This window comes from Salvia hispanica, chromosome 5 (assembly GCF_029641045.1).
Source record: "Salvia hispanica isolate PSC_SH4W2 chromosome 5, Shi_PSC_v1, whole genome shotgun sequence".
In the NCBI taxonomy this organism is placed as follows: domain Eukaryota; kingdom Viridiplantae; phylum Streptophyta; class Magnoliopsida; order Lamiales; family Lamiaceae; genus Salvia; species Salvia hispanica.
This window is the reverse complement of record NC_142696.1, coordinates 24,606,679-24,623,349: the sequence shown is the minus strand read 5'-3', so window position 1 is coordinate 24,623,349 and position 16,671 is coordinate 24,606,679. Positions and strand designations below refer to the sequence as shown.

Here is a 16,671-nt window from a genome sequence, read left to right as displayed (position 1 = left end):
ACATACAACTATACTCAAGTTCAACTCAACTCGATTAAAGCTCGTTCGAGTGTAAACATAGCCACTACTTCCACAACCGCTACTCATAGGTGCGTTCTAAAGCAAAGCAAAGAATCCGCAATTATGCAACTCAGAACAAGCCTGACTCGACTAAAGCCCATTCAAATGCAAACGTAGTCCCTAGTCGACTCGACTAAAGTTCATTCAAATGCAAACATAGTCACTACTTGGACAAATGCTACTTATAGGTATGTTCTAAGTAGCTAGTTAGCAATGAAACTCTCAAGCAAAGCTAAGAATCTTCATTCGTGCAACAGAGCAAGCCCCCAAAATACGAAAGAAGCAGAAGACAAGCATCTAGCTCAGCCCTTTTATTAGGCAACGGATCTATAAAAGACGAGCAGTTTACAAAAAAAAACAGCTTCAAACTAAGTGTTTATTATCAATTTACACTTGTTGAACATAATCAGACTAAGTTAATGTGAAGCGACTAAGTACCAATATTACCGAGACATAATGGCGTGGTGATGAAGTTCAGCTTTCCGCCACCTTCCTGCTGAGCATTGGCACGTCAATATATCTCATGATGAAACTCGAGAGCGACCAGATGCAGATGACGCCAAGGAATTGGAGGATGTTGAGAAGTGTGCTCAACGAGCTATTTATTGCCAGGTTGTGGGGCGTCATCTCCGCGCCCTTCACGGTGAAGGAGAGAGCCGTTACCAGCTGTGCTGCCCGATTCAGTTGGTGCAACCGATAAACCTTCATAGTGAAAGGAAAGAACTTGTGCTATCACATATATTAATTTAAGAATTTGTATACGGAGAATTCGAGTTTCATATGATTTACTTGGAAGATGACAGGAATGGAAGGCCATGATGGCGAGCTGACATATCTTGCATACTGCTCAAACGCGAACTGAACAATGATTCCAACAAGGTACGGAGCCAGAGTCGCAGAAGCTGCAGGGCCGGTCCAGGGCCAGACGAAACCCATAGTCACTGTCGGGATCACAAGACTAAGAACCAATACAGCAACAGAAGAGATGCGGTCTCCAAAACGAGGAACAAGAATTTGGCTCGTTTCAGCATAGGTTGGTTCCTTAGGTCTCCTCAGACGGTCGAGCAAGACAAGGAAGACAGCAGTTCCGCAGTAGAATATGGCTTCCGTAAAGAATAATATTAGAAAGTCTGCAAACCAAAAACATAAAAAAATATTATAAATCACTATGAACAAAAATACAGTACTATGAAATAACTTTGTGTAGAAGTTATAAGAAGAGTTAGTACTGAATAGATACGACAAAAAACTCCACCACCGTGTGACGATTCAATCTTGCATAGCTAAGTAAATCACATTTGCACGTAAAACGAACACATGACTAGTCTTGCAATATTTGAGCTGAGAATCAAGAAGTGTCATATCGAAATAAGCTCGTATTATGTATTTCATTCCAAAAATCTTCAAACAAAATCCATGGTCTTATTATAGCCCCACTCTAATGAACTGCATTTAAGTTTAAAACTGACTCAATTCAAGTAATTTGCAGAAAATTTAAGGAAGAAAGAAAAGTATAACAACAAACAAGCATAAGGAATTGTCCAGATAAAATAAATTTTTACCTACCGGTTAATAAGGAATCCTCAAATATCGAAGAGATTATTCTGCGTAGGTAAAGCGAAGGAAAGACAAAAGATGCAACAAGGACAGTGGGACCAACAAGCCACAAAATGTTCTTTTGATCTTTCACGGGACCAGGAACAATAACTTCTTCATCTCTTCTCTGCTGCACGCTTCCATGAAAAGAAATAAATCCCGGTTTCCCCACAGCTCTTTCAGTATGATCATAGGAAGTATTCGAAGAGCCATTGTCTTCACAAGGAGCGCCCTGTCCTTCCAGCTCGAAACCATCTCCTTCAAGCTCACTGAATGATTCTTGATCTTCGGAGATAGCAAGGAGATTGTACCTCTTCGACAAGGTTTGTTTCAGCATTAGCTTTCCACGCTGGCACGACTGAACAACTTGCAAATCAAACGTATACCCTCAGACATCATTGTTAACCGAAAGTAACCAATTCAATACTTCAACGAGTGAACTCGAATACTATACCACAACAAGTGGAAAGCTAATAACCATTTCGAAAATCCAATCAATGCCGAAACTCCTACGATGATTGCAAGTTATGTAATTAAGTGTACGAAAGCTACCTTTGCAATTGCTCAGAATTTGTACATCAAAATGCTGCCTTCCCAACAGTCCTTTCCTCCACCTTAGCTGGAACCAACACAGTCCAATCAGAATATGCAGTTTGATAGAAAACAGCAAGGAAAAACAGTCTTCTCCAACAACTAAATAACTAATTGAGTTGGGATATAACCAGAAATTAGGTGGACTAACAAGAATGCTTCATATAAATTAGCTCCACTCTAAATTCATATAAATTCCAAAGTCAATTTTGATAGATTTTACTTCTCAACTCAAAAATTATCACAACCCAATGCATAACAGTCCTCATAAAAAATAAACAAAAATGAAAAATCAGTCTCACAAATTAAACAGAATGCAATAATAACTGAATAAATTGCATACATTGAGCTGCTTTCCGTCTCTTTGAAAAGGGGAAGAAAGATGCGGAGACAGACATGAGAATGAGGAATTGATTTTGAACGACATTTCTATTTCTCAGTAAACAAGAAAATAAATGGTGATTGCCGCCGCTGCCTCACACTCTTGTAAGCTGAAAAAGACACGATATTTTTATAAATTAGAGAAAGCCCATTTCATTCTGAGGTGAATTAGAGGTACCCAGTTGAGAGTGGCAGCAGAAATCGTGAGAATTGGGAGAATTTGAGAGAGGATATTTTGGTTTGGGGAAGCTGAAAAACGACTGCTTTGTTCTTTTCTGGATTCTTTTCGTCGTATTAAGGTTAGAAATGATGGGAGGCAAATTTGGGAGAGAAGGGAAAAAACAAGTTTTTGTTTTTTTAGAAGGAAGGGAAAAAACAAGTTGAAAATCAGAAATAGTAGAACTAATATTAATTACCGTCTCTCTGCGTCCCATAGAAATAGCTCAGAGTTGACACGAGTTTTAATACCAGTAATATAAAGAGAGAGAGGGAAAGTAATTGAAATTGTATAATGGATAACGGAATCCATAAGAACATCTCTAAAGGGAGAGGTAAATTGAGGGATAAAGTTATATAATTACCATATTTACCTTTTTTTATGAAAAATCATTCTCCAATAGGAGAGGTAAATGGAGAGGTATTATACATTTTCCCATTTTGAAGAGGTTTCTTTCCCTCTTCATTATAGAGAGGTGAAACTTTATAACTACCATATTTGCCTTCTTTTTATGAGAAACTATTCTCTAAGGGAGAAGGTATCACACTTTATATTTTTTAATGCATTTTATACTATTATTTTATGTGTAAAAAATCATTTACCTTTCTATATACCTTTTTCCTTTGGAGTATGTTTCTTTTTTAAGGGTATATATTTCACTTTTTGAGGAGGTATATAGATGATATACCTTTTTTATTCACCCTTCCTTGTTGGAGATGCTCTTAAAGTAAAGTAAAAGAGAAGAACTATTTTAATGAGATAGAAAAAAAAAATATGGCCTATTTCTACGGACTGATGGAGTATCTCACAATGAAGTGTGTTTCGAGCGATGAAACCTTCACATTTTTGTCTATTTTTGACTTAATAACATAAGTCTATATTTCACTTAATAACCAATATGCGAAAGGGCTAAATAAATTATTTTGTTTTTTGGAAGTCATTAGTGTAAATTTAGCTCTTGTATATGTAATATAGATTCATGATATAGGACATAGGCAAATCAATCAGAATCAGGATAATATTGGAGCTCAACCAGTCTTGCCAAGTGAAAAAGAGACAAGAAAAGATCAAACAATGTACTCATAACATGAATCAAAATTTATCAAAATATGAAATGTCAATGAATAATGGGATCTCTCTACAACTACTGATAGAAAACTCAGATTCATTCAAAATAGATTTCAGATCACTAGAGATTTGTTATAGAAGAAACAAACATTAACATCAGCCAAAGACTGATGCTGCCACAAAACAACCTAACCAAGAATGTGCCGCCAGAGGAGAAAAGGAGATGTCGAATACAAGTATCCACCTGCCTACGCATCTCCAATTAGTCGAGGGAAGGGCCCCAACTCAAATAGGGGCTCCAAGGAACGAGCTAAGCCACAGGAACGGATCTCATAACGAGGAGTTGGAGCTATATTAGGTTCGCCCTCTTCAAAAACCTTATCGTTCTGCAGTAATAGGGCCAAATGGATTCAACAAAATCCAGGTATTTCTCCTTCAACCACCCTTGGAAACCCTTCAATTTCCGCTTCATCGCCTCCTTGTAGTCCATATTTTTTATGTCAACAAGAGGTTGCCATGCATATTTTTGCATGGCTTCTTTTAGCTTCCCACGGAAAAGGTACTCGTGTACCACCATGCAGTAAGCTGGCAAGTTCTTGACAATTCTGACAGTTTGCATGAAGCTGAACACGTAGAGGCTGCATATCCCTCGGAGCATCTTCACATAGAGAGCAGCAACTATTGGTCCAAGAATCCATAAGGGAGTTAATTCTTTCGAGACTTCTGATCCATATACAAGGTTAACTGCCAGGTACAGCGGTGTGCTGCAGACACAATGCAGATAAAGTCATCATAAAGTAGCTTTCAAAGAGGAAAAGTAATGCAGACGGCAGGCCATAAGAAAAGGAAAATGAACTTCATGATTATCGGAAACGGATTCTGCATTCAAATCTTCATAGTAATTCTGAAAACCATCTCTTGCTACATTATAATCATAAATCAGGACAACATCCATAAACATTGATAAGCCAACCCCCCCTACTTCTAAGCACCGACATCAAAGTTCAGATTAAGCCATAAATATGAAAAAATTGAAATAAACAGAGGGTTGAAAACAAATGCCTGTACTTACAACAGTTAGAGAGAGAGACAGAGAGAGAGAGAGAGAGAGCAAATGACTGTACTTACAACATTAACAATGGTATCTTTATTGTTGGATCCAAGCGCAGAAAGTAGCACCAAGCTGCCTTAAAAACTTGGGGTCTTTCATTGTTTTGCACAACATTTGACTCTTCTGAGGTTTCCTCAGAAGGTTCTTCGAGAGCTCTCTCCACTGGTTGTGTTCCTAGTGGGGTACGCAGTAACATTAACCAGTTCTTAAAGAGATTTTGTATAGCCAAGGACCTGGTTGTTCTCTCATCTTCAGCTGTATAAGGTGCAGGCACAACATTCTGTACCTTTGAAGATTCAACGAAAGATTCTTCACTCTCATGCTGTAAATAAGAAACTTTAATAGGATTCTTTAGGGACTTCGAGTCATTAGCTCTGCCACCCGGATCATCATGTCGACTGCCGCCTTTGAAAGCTGATATTTTAGATATTTTTGACTTTGGTCCAAGAACAAAAGAAGCTCCACTACTGTGCGAGATGTTTAATCAGTTTCGTATAAACAGGAAAAAATCAAATAAAACAATCAAGCATTGAACTTGTTAACACGATAGAAGAAGATCCAAGAGTGATCCTTATAAGGTTTATAAGGCTGATCATATTCATTAAGTAACATAGATTTATCACCATAGCCAAGCTTCAAATATAATAACAGGATAAAATCCACACAATACATATATCACAACTAAAATGATTTGCTAATGATGCAAGTGGCATGGCTAAAAGGTATTAACACAGATAATCAATATTTGGTGCCACCAATGGTTGCTCAAATGACATGTTATCATTTAAAGATTCACTAAAAATCTTACAAGTAAATCTCTAACCTTGAACATGATCTGGATTTTAAAGAGATTGGTCTATCTTTTCTCCCAACTCGTGGGACTGTGACTGAGGGCAAAAGGTATTGCAGTTGGCTCCCTCTGTCCCGCACCGAGGGCACACAAGGGAAGCTTCTATAAGAGCCCTGATTAAATCCACCAAGAAGAATCGATAATAAGGACAGATGAGAATAAAGTTGATAAAGCAAATGACAATTAGGTGATAAATATGTTCCGTCATTTTGAATCGGGTTTCTATCAGGCCATATTATCCGGATGACAATACTCTATAACCATGAAGACAAAAACACAAATAATTTGAAATGCATTCAATATAGCAATTTGACAAACATATGTTGATCTAGGACCATCTCGAACATATAAACATAACAGTTTCTAACAAATAATGCATCTCAAAATCATTCAAATACTACTAAATTATCCTTCCAGAAACACTTTCCAAGGACAGCAGTGAAAATGTTAGCTCAATTTCTATTAATCAATAAAATATCAGATTTACCTGCAGCTGAAATGTTGATAATTCCATCATCTACGCATCGAGCAAGCAAGAATTTCCCATTAAACCCATGTTCTCACAGACAAAAGCACGCCTGAAATGAAAGCCAAATATATAAATAAATGTTTTTCTTCAACATTATATGATACAAATATCAATCAATGCGTTCGTAAATTAGAACACAATCTAACAAGAGAAATCATTTCCTTACCCAAAAAGATCCCAAATTCATAAACGTATTAAGTAATTCATTCAAAACGAAGGATAAACAATTTATAAATTCAGAAAATTTTACAAAAATTGCGACGCGTGATCCAAAGTTGTGATTTTTATAGAATTAAACAAAACGAAACCGCCTGATTTGTGGACATAGATTGCATCCATGTATATCTATGTAAAAATTACACACGCAAACAGAGAGGGAGAGAGAGAGGGGATACAATAAATTCTGAGGCGGTGAGGTGAATTGGAGCGATTGTGAGCTGGGAGTGATCCTTGGATAGAATATGCAGAAAGAGGGGAGAATTGGATAGACTAGACAGTCAATAGAAAGGGCGATGTCAAATTTGTGAAATTAGGGTTCTTCGAGGCCCTTTCTTTCTTGATTTATCTGCTATTTTGAGAAATTAGGGAGATATTGTATTTTATAGTTGGTTAATTAATTAATTCATTTTAGTTAGATACCGAACTTCATAAATTGTCTTCGTAACTACGTTTTACTATAATTTTAGGTTAATATTTTGTGTATAGATTTTAATGTTTTTCAAAGTATGTCCCCAATTTATATCTTGTTTAATACATAATAATAGGATAACAGAATAGTCATCTTGTCGAATTTTTAGGTGGATTATCGTTTTATTTAAAGTTGATTTTATTTGATCGATACATATAATAATTTAGCGAGCTGGCTAATTATTCTTGTCGAATACATCATGCATAACATAAATCAATCCTTTCCATAGTATAAAATTTTCAAAGAAAAAATTGTAATTGTTATTTTTATACTCAAGTAATGAAGTCATGTGTAATTTAAAACTTAAATTTTGAAATTTAGTAGTAATAAAATCAAATTCTAAAATAAAACACAAAATCATTATTTTAATCAAAAAACCCGAGTAAACAAAAAATAAAATGCAATACTACGATTTTTTTAAATCAAAGGCAACTTGTGACTTACTCTGAGTTCCAAAGATGAGGTTCTAATTTTCCACCATTCATCAAAGATAATAGATGCCAAAGGAGACTATTATAATGCAACCCCTCTTCTTTTCTTGCTTTTTTGCACTCAGAAAACACAGAGTGAGAGGCTGAGCAGAAAAACACAGTACACACATTGAAGCTGAAAATGGCTCTGAGAATGTGGGCTTCTTCGACAGCAAATGCTCTCAGACTCTCAGTTTGTGCTTCCAAATCTCCTGCCTTTTCTCTCTCCAGAGCCTTTTCAACTGGTGAGAAACCTATATATTATTGAATCATTCATTCTTTATTCTTTTTGGAATGAATGAATGAATTGTGGTTTTATTGCTGATTTTGCAGTTTTGGATGATTTGAAGTATGCTTCTTCGCATGAATGGGTGAAGCATGATGGCCCCGTGGCCACCATCGGAATCACAGACCATGCCCAGGTGAATCAGTACATGTGGTTTGTTCGTATAACGGGAGATTAGATCTCTTAGAGTTTAAATCCCATTAACGAAAAACTCATACACATTATATACGTATGCATACATACTTACTTACATTGGTGGAGATACATGGTCGGGATTCGGGAACGGGGCCAACACATTTGAAATTTTCTAAGGATGTTTTTGTAATTTATATTACTAATAATCTTAGCAGTTGACAATATATATGATCTTAATAGAGAAAGAGAGAGAGAAAAAAAAAAGTTACTAATATATTGTTAGTTGAGATTAAGATTCACTACTATACAATGCTGATGAAACTGTACAATGTCTTCTTGGGCCCACAACGCATGCGTGAGTGTGGGTGTATGTATATTGTAACTAAAAAATAGCAATATGGGAAAAGGAAAAATTCACTTGATGTTGGGACAAGGTGCTGTTGATACCTCTTTTAGTTAAAGGAATTAATATTAAATATTCTTTTGTAGAGAAAAAGCCTAAATTATTCATTGCAAAATCAAATCCAAATTCTCATGAGTAAATACTTAATCTTGTTTATAGGACCATTTAGGAGAACTTGTGTTTGTGGAGCTGCCGGAAGCGGGGAAGGAAGTGAAACAAGGCACCGGTTTTGGAGCCGTAGAGAGTGTCAAGGCCACTAGTGATGTGAACTCTCCGATCTCCGGTGAGGTCGTCGAGATCAACAAAAAGCTAGCAGACTCCCCGGGACTGGTAACTGATCCCGCTAACAAAATCTTATCATATTTTTCATTAGTGCACTAACTAATAAAATACGAGATTAAAACACGATAGAGAACGTAAGATATCGGTCTACGTTTTCCTAACATATACTGTGTTTTTTGTGATGAAGATCAACACAAGCCCATATGAAGAGGGGTGGATGATCAAGGTGAAACCAAGCAATCCCTCAGAGCTTGCAAACTTGATGGGATCCAAGGAGTACATTAAATTCTGTGAAGAAGAAGATGCTGCTCACTAAACATGTCTCCATTTGATTTTTTATTTCTTTAGTTTCTTTTTTTACTCTTTTCCTTTTTGGGTATCCAAAACTGAATTTCATAATTTTATGCAAGTATATTAATTAAACTCCGGTTAATAGATTATTAACCACTTGCACACCATCATTCCCATAATTATGAAAAGTATTTTGCTTCTGCAGTCTAAAGTGAACGAACAATGAAGATACTATTTTTTTCATTAACGAGGGGTAAAATTTATAATTCTAAGTTTAAGAAAGATCTCAAAACAACCTAGTTTGACGTTTTATTCTTTGAAAAACATATTCTATGCGGATCGGGGCGATTATGTCGTTTCTGGCCGACCCCAAGAGTAAATTAGGCCCAATTGACGGTCTGGGAAGCTATCGCCCCTCCCCCCTCCTAAATTAAGATTCGAGCACCATTTTCAATGCTTGAGTTCTAAATCTTATATTTTTCTAAAGATGATCAATAATGATTCTCATTTACTTCTGTGGTGACTCGAACCTCCAACTTATATTGGTTGGATAAGAAGCGTTTTACCAACTAAGTTGTGCTTTATCGTATGTTGTTATTTGTATCAAGATTCAGCATGTCTACACCAACATCTACAAATCAAATGTAGTAACATGTGAATCAAGACACAACACAATGTAGGTTTATCCACATGTAGATGTCATAGCAGAAGACAAACTCATAATTTACATCAAGAATTAGCGGAAACTGATCATGGAATATTAGGCGAACTCGTGACCGAGACGAACATCATCCCTGTGCAACGACTACCCCGACGTTCAGTATATACAAGGCTGTTGCGTCAGTATGCTGCCACGAGGCTCGATCTGCATCCATTCGACTCGGATCCGCCAACATCCACCCAGACTTCATTAACGCGCGAAAATATCTTAAAATGAGAACTATACTGTGCGATAGAGTACGCGTAGCCACTCTCCGCAGAAGTCGAGTTAGCCCACTCGGACCTGCTCAAACTCAGAGCCAGCTTCTCGGCCTCCTTCACGATGTTGGTATCCCTCGCGAACCCTGAAAATTCCCTCACAGCAATGCAGCGGCTCCTCCACCAGTCAGGCTGGAGGTTGAGTTCGGGCAGGGGAAGGGGAGGGTCGGCCTCAAACTCCGTGGGGAGGTAGAGCTTCACAAAGTAGGCCGATGAGTGAAGGGGGCCGGCATCCGGGACTATGCTCGTGAGGATCGGGTAGGTTATTGGTAGCCTAGAAAAGTTCAAGTTTGCACCTTCTGTATACTGAAACAATCTAAATAAAACATAGAAACCAAGTAAGGGTGTGTTTTCTTTGATAGAAGATGGTGGAAAACATATTTTTCAACTCTTTTCACATTTTCGGTTTAAGGACGTCCAATAAAATTCCGGGCAAATTTTTTCGTCTTTTCGTATACCTCAATTTCTTACGATAAATTTGCAACCGAAGAAAATCACCCTAAAGATTCAATTGTACTACTACATGAATATGAATGTGTTTCATTCCCTTTCCACCACACAAAGTTGTTGGAATATGGAGCCTGAAAGGAAGTGAATCAGTCGACAACCACAACGATCCAACTCGGATTACGACTCTCTATATTTTGCCTATATAAACAATTGTTCTCTCCTTGTAAATTTCCATCCGAAATTATAGTGAAATTCATGGCTTGACATCACAGCATACATAGATACACATTGTATCGAACTGGATAAATAATTCCTATATTTATTAGTTTATATTCGTGATTACTTGTGTTTATTTACAAACAACAAAATAATTGACTTCTGAAAATTTGGTTTTCTTTTAAAACTAGTCGAACAAACAAGAAAGCTACACTAATTAGGTCATTCAAGAGATCAAATTGGGGCAAATTCAAAATCAATCAAAATAAAATGCATCATGATTATAGAAAGAACAAAAATTAGAGGAAGGGTTACCTGTGGAAGCCTTTCTTGGTGGCTTTTTCGAAGGAAATATCATCAGATGGAGCAGTCATCCAAGCTGATTCTCTGTAGAATCTCACCTCAAAATCGGATTCTGAGTGGACTACTGTGTACTGCGGTGATTCCGATTCCTTCTTGCATCCAGCTCTTTCGGTAATAGCTGTTGAAATTGTTAAAATTAGGATCAATATTTTTGCACGACTCATTTCCGAGAGAGAGATGATTATTGGTGATGGAGTCAATCGGTGAGTTTGTTTCTTCAACTTTGAAAAAATAGGAGAAACAGACGGTTGAAGAATTTGGAAGTTGAAGTCGGAACGAAAGCTTTTGATTTGTTTTGCAGCGCGATTACAGGTATAACTGTACAGAACCGTAGAGAGGGAAATGGAGAGAAGACTTTGGTTGGTTGATTATCTTTTCTACATTTTTCTTAACGACTTTGATTAAAATAAAGTGCCCCTAAAAACATTTAAATTTTTTATAATAATGATAAAGTCATTAATTTGGCTAAGATTATGCGTTGATGTTTTGTTATACTAGTGTTAACACCCGTGCATTGAAGTAACCCTATTCCAATTCTTCGGGATTAAGATCATATGTCATTCATTGCTAGCAACAACTGCCGATATCCTCATATAGTACAGCTAACCAAGTGAAAATAAAAACAGATTTCATATCACAATCGAAACTTTAATAGCATAACTATATGGTATAGTTGATTTCAACAATCAACAATTAAAAGACCATCTGTTTATGAGTTTACCCTGATATATATACAAGCTAGACGAAATCAAAACGCGATTTTATAAGTCGGAAAGAAATCCCCTCTACCGAATATTCATTACGAATCACAATCGGAAATATCAAGGAACAACAGAGATGAAATATCAACAGCTTGTGCAAAAAAAGAGAGATTGGTTTCAAACCATCTGTGTAAGCAATGAAAACTCTCAAGCTTCACTTCTTCACTATCTGAAGCTGGTAGGAATCGTGTCTGCCGTGAAGTACTCTTCTTTAACCTCTTTCGCTGAGCAAAATCTCACCTATGAATGTTCCGATATATGTGAGAAGCAACGAGACGTAGAGGCATGGATCAAAGAGAAAGAATTAGTCAAATAGAGTGTTTACTTTTCTTGATTTATATGATACTACATGATTGAGTATTACACGGATATCAAATCCTACCATTTCAACGTGATAATTGGAATTTACGAAGAATAAGTATATGAAGGAGATGGATACTCACGAGAGAGGCATATGATTTGAGTAAAGGCTTAACTAGCTGCCAAAATGGCTTGAATATGAAAGGAGCATCTACGAAGAGGACTTGACCCAATCGCCTCGGGTAGTAGCAGTAGAACGCATCAAACTGCAAGCATAAGACAATGTAAAGCAACTATCACGCTACTTGAAATATATTCAGATTAGAGCATAGGCAAATTTTAGCATATCATTAAATCACAAGTCAACATTATTAGAGATTTACCACAAATGTTAAGAATCTAAGATCAGCATTTTGAGTCTGAAACCCACGGAGATCAATTAAAATAAGCACTTGCTGCTGCCCCTCGGGGAGTTTTCTTAGTGCCTTCTCAATCAAGAAAACACACAGACTCTCGTCTTCATTAGGTTCGTACTCCTGTGTTGATGCATAAGACGAGCATCACCACAAAGCTGGTTAGATTTTGAAGCAACAAAAGGCAGCAGGAAAGAAACTTCCACCTACACTCTAGATGATAAACGAGGGCATTCAAACACGGAATAACTCTTTGATGTGTTTTTCTTTTTTTTTTTCAAATCCACAATGTATATCAGAGAAAGATGTTCGACAAGTTTAGCTTGCATACCCCCGGTAAATGCTTGGATGCTTCCACTATTAGCACTGGTCTGTTGTGTACATCAAGATAGTCGTGCAGACGCGCTTTTCCACTTTCCGCAACACGTTTCACTGATTCTTCCGACAATTCTGATACACGAAAATCCTTGCGCCAATTCTGTTCCAGGGAAGGACAGAAAGAGATTACTATTATGTGTACTTATATTCTCTAGTTTTTATGTTAAATACAAACATTGATTTTTATTTCGAGAGAAAGAAAAAGAAGAAAAGTTACTTACAATGGCTTTAGTCAATTTGGAAACGGTCTCTTCAACAGAAAACTTTCGATCTTTGAGGAACCAAAGAATCATTTCTTCATCATCTCGTCCGTATTTTCCCACTGGCAGATTGCTGTGTTGTTTTTCGAGCCTTGTTTTGACTTCAGCCACAAGCTACAACATTAAAGACCCAATCAACCATACGATTTCTTCGAATAATTACTATCAGATTGCTAATCATTCTAAACCATCAACTGGAGCATCTATACGAAAGCCTTAATGGGCTGAAGCTAAGATTAGAAAGTTTTTTTATGTTCAAGAATCACTAAACGTTAGTTTGCTTAAAGTGCCAGTTGTTAGGATCTAAACGCACAAGTAATCACGACTATAACAAGACAAACACATGAATTGTTTATCCAGTTCGATCATACGATATGGCTGTGAGTGATGACAAATTGTCAAGCCACAGATTTCACTATAATTTTCGGATACAACTTACAACGAGAGAGCAGAGAGATAAAAACAATGAACTAACAGTTGGATCATTCACTTCCTTTCAAGCTTCATAATCAACAATTTATACTTCAATTAAGGCAATGCTTATCATAATTGAAATTGATAATAGAAATTATAAAGGTTCATTCTTTCCTTGAAATCCCCAACCACCCATTGCAAAAATCATGAAATTCAACCAAGGAGAGTTGTTACCATCAATGAAGCAAGGCGCGGAAGAGCTATCTAAATTGGAAAAAAGGAGCTCGGATTCTGCAGTTGGTTAACTAAGGCAATTACTATCCTAATACATTTCATCAAATCAAATATCCGAATCTATATAAATATAATGCTAATTCAATCAAGTAAAAGAGGCAACAAAATTGAGTACTTTACTAGCGTTTTCAGGGGGCGCCGAGCAACTGCGGATGCTGAGATTGAGAGCCTTCGAGGAGGATTTGTGGTGGCGAGAAGAAACGGCGGCGAAATTGTGAGCCAAAGAAGGCCGCAATCTCAGAGTGTGCGACATTTCATCGAACAGTTTGCAATCTCGGTCGTTCAGATAACTTGGGACTGAAATGCATCACGACTTTCATTTGCGATACGACGTCGCTACACATATTACTACAAGAATGAATAATGTGAATATCCCACCAAATTAATTATTTTAATAATTATATTATAAAAATAAAATTTACTGCTATAATATAAATGATCATAATTATTAAAATTATACTGTACTTCTGATTTTTTTTTTTCAGTTTTTTATGGATAAGCCTATGGCCGATTAGGAAGATAAACTCGTCTCATTCTTTATGAAGCCCAAATAGATAGTGGGCTCTGCTGATCCAATATACTCTATACTCTTTATTATTGAGAAATCCATGTTTATACGGTTATACCTTTGATTTTTATAATTTTTAAAATTTTTATAAAATTACAAACATCTTTTAATATAATAGACTCGAACTAAATCTATGAAATAAAATAAATAATGCTAAACGTATATCAAACTATCTCATATAAGGTATTCACATGAAATGTGTAGGATATCATTTCTTATAAGACTAAGACGATGCTTATATAAGGTATTCACATAAAATGTGTAGGATCTCATTTCTTATAAGTTATATAGTTGGTGTTAATTTATTTATATAAGATTAGATATGAATCCTTTCGTGGCTAAATCTCTTTGAAGTTGCGTTACATCAGCTCTCTTTTATTATATATAAAATTATAATTTAATTCAATGCTTTTACAACATTTCTTCTATCCTCAATGAGTTTGTATATTTGTCACGAGTGTGATATTTTTGCTACCACATAAGTATTTTTGTTGATCTCTAAATTCACCTTGCCAAAAAATTGACATCCTAGCCCGACTCGAGTCCACATATTCAGTGTAAACTTTCAGGGTGGAGCCGGGCTAAGCCCACCGAACTCCTCGTTATTTTGGGCCGGACCAAAATCTATCTAGGCCCATATTTTCCTGGCCCAACCCAGCCCGAAATCGGCTCAATCCGTAGCACCAAACAGATCAGGCCAATTTTTGCCACCTCTAGTTCCTCATGTCCGGGGGCGGATCTACACTAATTAGAAGTGGGGCTATTGCCCCACCTCATATTTTCATGTTCATGTATATATTGTATATTTTACCATTTATTTCTTTTAATTTTCCACTAAATGCCCCTCCTCAAATTCTTAAAATTTCATCATGTACAAATTTGCCCCTCTCCCTACAAATTTCTGGCTCCGCCCCTGCTCATATCCCACACAAAAATATAGATATCATAAAAACAAACTCTATGTATATATATAGTCATCATTCATCCAACTAAACTTCAAAACGATATGTTTACAACTAGTGGAGTGCACATGGAATAAATGAAAAGAAACATATATGGAAATCGATAACAGAATAGATGCATTATTAGTAATAAGACTCAATAACTTTCGAGATTTTTATATGCACATGACTAAAAATTGATCATTCCTAAGCACTATGCCATTGGTATAAAGAAAAGTGAAACCCCTTTCAAGTAAAATGGCCCCAAACCAAATTAATTTCTTGCTTTTCATATACTATTTTCTTTTCTTTTAGTCCAATCCCTTTTGATAAAGAGTCAAGACCTAATAATATTCCCCCCTCCCTTCTCGTGTAACGCAGTTCATTTTAGCGCAGACGCTCTCGCATGAATCTTTATATATACAATGAAATCGATATAAAGTAAAGAGAAGTTATGACAAGGTCGAGAGACGTTCTCATATATATATATATATATATGTCTTTATATGGAGTAATAAAAATTGATACAAAATAAATAATAAATTTATTTATGGAATATATATTTAATGAAATATAAAGAAGGACAAGGGACATGTCATTAAGTTTTAACCACATATATCACATCACATGGTTGGTTTTTATTTCTCTTCTTATTTTGAAAAAGATAGTATCTACTATTAGTTAAACCATCACAATCTTGAATTTGTAGCAAGTTGAATATGTGCTTTTAAGAAACACTCATTTTAGATGGTGTAAAATAGTGCTTGCAAACCAACATATGCGCGTGCTCCTCTACCATTTTAAATACTTCTATCATGACTCATAATTGTACCTTTTTTCTTGGGGAAATTAATAATTATAGGGATATAATTTGTGGAGTTCTTTTTTCTTAAAAGATGTGTTTTTTTGATTGAGCTCTTTATATGTGATATAATTATGTTGACACAAACAATTATTTTTCTTGTAAAAACTAAAAACATCACGTTGAAGGTATAAAGTTATTAATTGTATCTTTAATATACTATATTAAATTCAATAAATTTTTATTTCTTATGCATGTAAAATGTAGACTCTTATGCTAATTTTATATTTGAAAACGTACCTCTAGACTACATGTATAGTACATACATACAAGTTGAAAATAAAAGTGATTTTAAGTTCTACAAAAAATACTACTACCATATTTACATTATTAATCCAATCCCTATATTATTTGAGTTTTAAACCTATATTATTACTATTAGTGCCCTAATTAAGCAATTGGTCAAAACTCACATACACCACACAAATAGATATTATGTGAAGAAATTTAGATTTTATTCAGTTTTGATCGAATCGAATTCTATATATATACATAGTGGAGTAGTTCGTAACTTA

The 16,671-nt window shown here is 35.8% G+C and overlaps 5 protein-coding genes across 8 annotated transcripts; 1 reads left to right on the top strand and 4 right to left on the bottom strand.

The window, feature by feature from the left end:
* Positions 1-358: 358 nt before the first annotated feature.
* Positions 359-2,917, bottom strand: LOC125187192 (uncharacterized). 2 transcript variants are annotated; one of them, XM_048083732.2, is made up of 5 exons: positions 2,591-2,917; positions 2,209-2,275; positions 1,627-2,022; positions 850-1,190; positions 359-762 (listed from the first exon to the last, which is right to left on the bottom strand). In XM_048083732.2, exons 1-5 carry the CDS (start codon positions 2,672-2,674, stop codon positions 535-537), a joined length of 1,116 nt encoding a protein of 371 aa, XP_047939689.1. In that variant the 5' UTR covers positions 2,675-2,917; the 3' UTR covers positions 359-534. The 2 variants fall into 2 exon arrangements, with proteins under 2 accessions (XP_047939689.1, XP_088914422.1); XM_089058296.1 differs by having other exon boundaries at positions 1,627-2,014; positions 2,591-2,648.
* A 1,005-nt stretch (positions 2,918-3,922) lies between these two features.
* Positions 3,923-6,973, bottom strand: EMB2759 (embryo defective 2759). 2 transcript variants are annotated; one of them, XM_048088084.2, is made up of 5 exons: positions 6,799-6,973; positions 6,362-6,452; positions 5,848-5,987; positions 5,042-5,488; positions 3,923-4,677 (listed from the first exon to the last, which is right to left on the bottom strand). In XM_048088084.2, exons 2-5 carry the CDS (start codon positions 6,389-6,391, stop codon positions 4,263-4,265), a joined length of 1,032 nt encoding a protein of 343 aa, XP_047944041.2. In that variant the 5' UTR covers positions 6,392-6,452; positions 6,799-6,973; the 3' UTR covers positions 3,923-4,262. The 2 variants fall into 2 exon arrangements, with proteins under 2 accessions (XP_047944041.2, XP_047944039.2); XM_048088082.2 differs by having other exon boundaries at positions 5,042-5,491; positions 6,799-6,972.
* Positions 6,974-7,605: 632 nt separating this feature from the next.
* Positions 7,606-9,090, top strand: LOC125187265 (glycine cleavage system H protein, mitochondrial-like). The gene is made up of 4 exons (XM_048083817.2): positions 7,606-7,806; positions 7,895-7,983; positions 8,545-8,715; positions 8,855-9,090. The coding sequence occupies exons 1-4, from the start codon at positions 7,704-7,706 to the stop codon at positions 8,981-8,983; spliced, it is 492 nt and encodes a 163-aa protein (XP_047939774.1). The 5' UTR covers positions 7,606-7,703; the 3' UTR covers positions 8,984-9,090.
* Positions 9,091-9,590: 500 nt separating this feature from the next.
* On the bottom strand, positions 9,591-11,223 carry LOC125187044 (uncharacterized). The gene is made up of 2 exons (XM_048083554.2): positions 10,918-11,223; positions 9,591-10,252 (listed from the first exon to the last, which is right to left on the bottom strand). The coding sequence occupies exons 1-2, from the start codon at positions 11,127-11,129 to the stop codon at positions 9,799-9,801; spliced, it is 666 nt and encodes a 221-aa protein (XP_047939511.1). The 5' UTR covers positions 11,130-11,223; the 3' UTR covers positions 9,591-9,798.
* Positions 11,224-11,710: 487 nt separating this feature from the next.
* Positions 11,711-14,116, bottom strand: LOC125187684 (Sec14p-like phosphatidylinositol transfer family protein). Of its 2 annotated transcripts, none has more exons than XM_089058497.1 (6): positions 13,901-14,116; positions 13,039-13,191; positions 12,771-12,917; positions 12,410-12,562; positions 12,170-12,292; positions 11,711-11,984 (listed from the first exon to the last, which is right to left on the bottom strand). In XM_089058497.1, the coding sequence occupies exons 1-6, from the start codon at positions 14,036-14,038 to the stop codon at positions 11,967-11,969; spliced, it is 732 nt and encodes a 243-aa protein (XP_088914623.1). In that variant the 5' UTR covers positions 14,039-14,116; the 3' UTR covers positions 11,711-11,966. The 2 variants fall into 2 exon arrangements, with proteins under 2 accessions (XP_088914623.1, XP_047940268.1); XM_048084311.2 differs by having other exon boundaries at positions 11,711-11,966; positions 13,901-14,115.
* Positions 14,117-16,671: the final 2,555 nt, after the last annotated feature.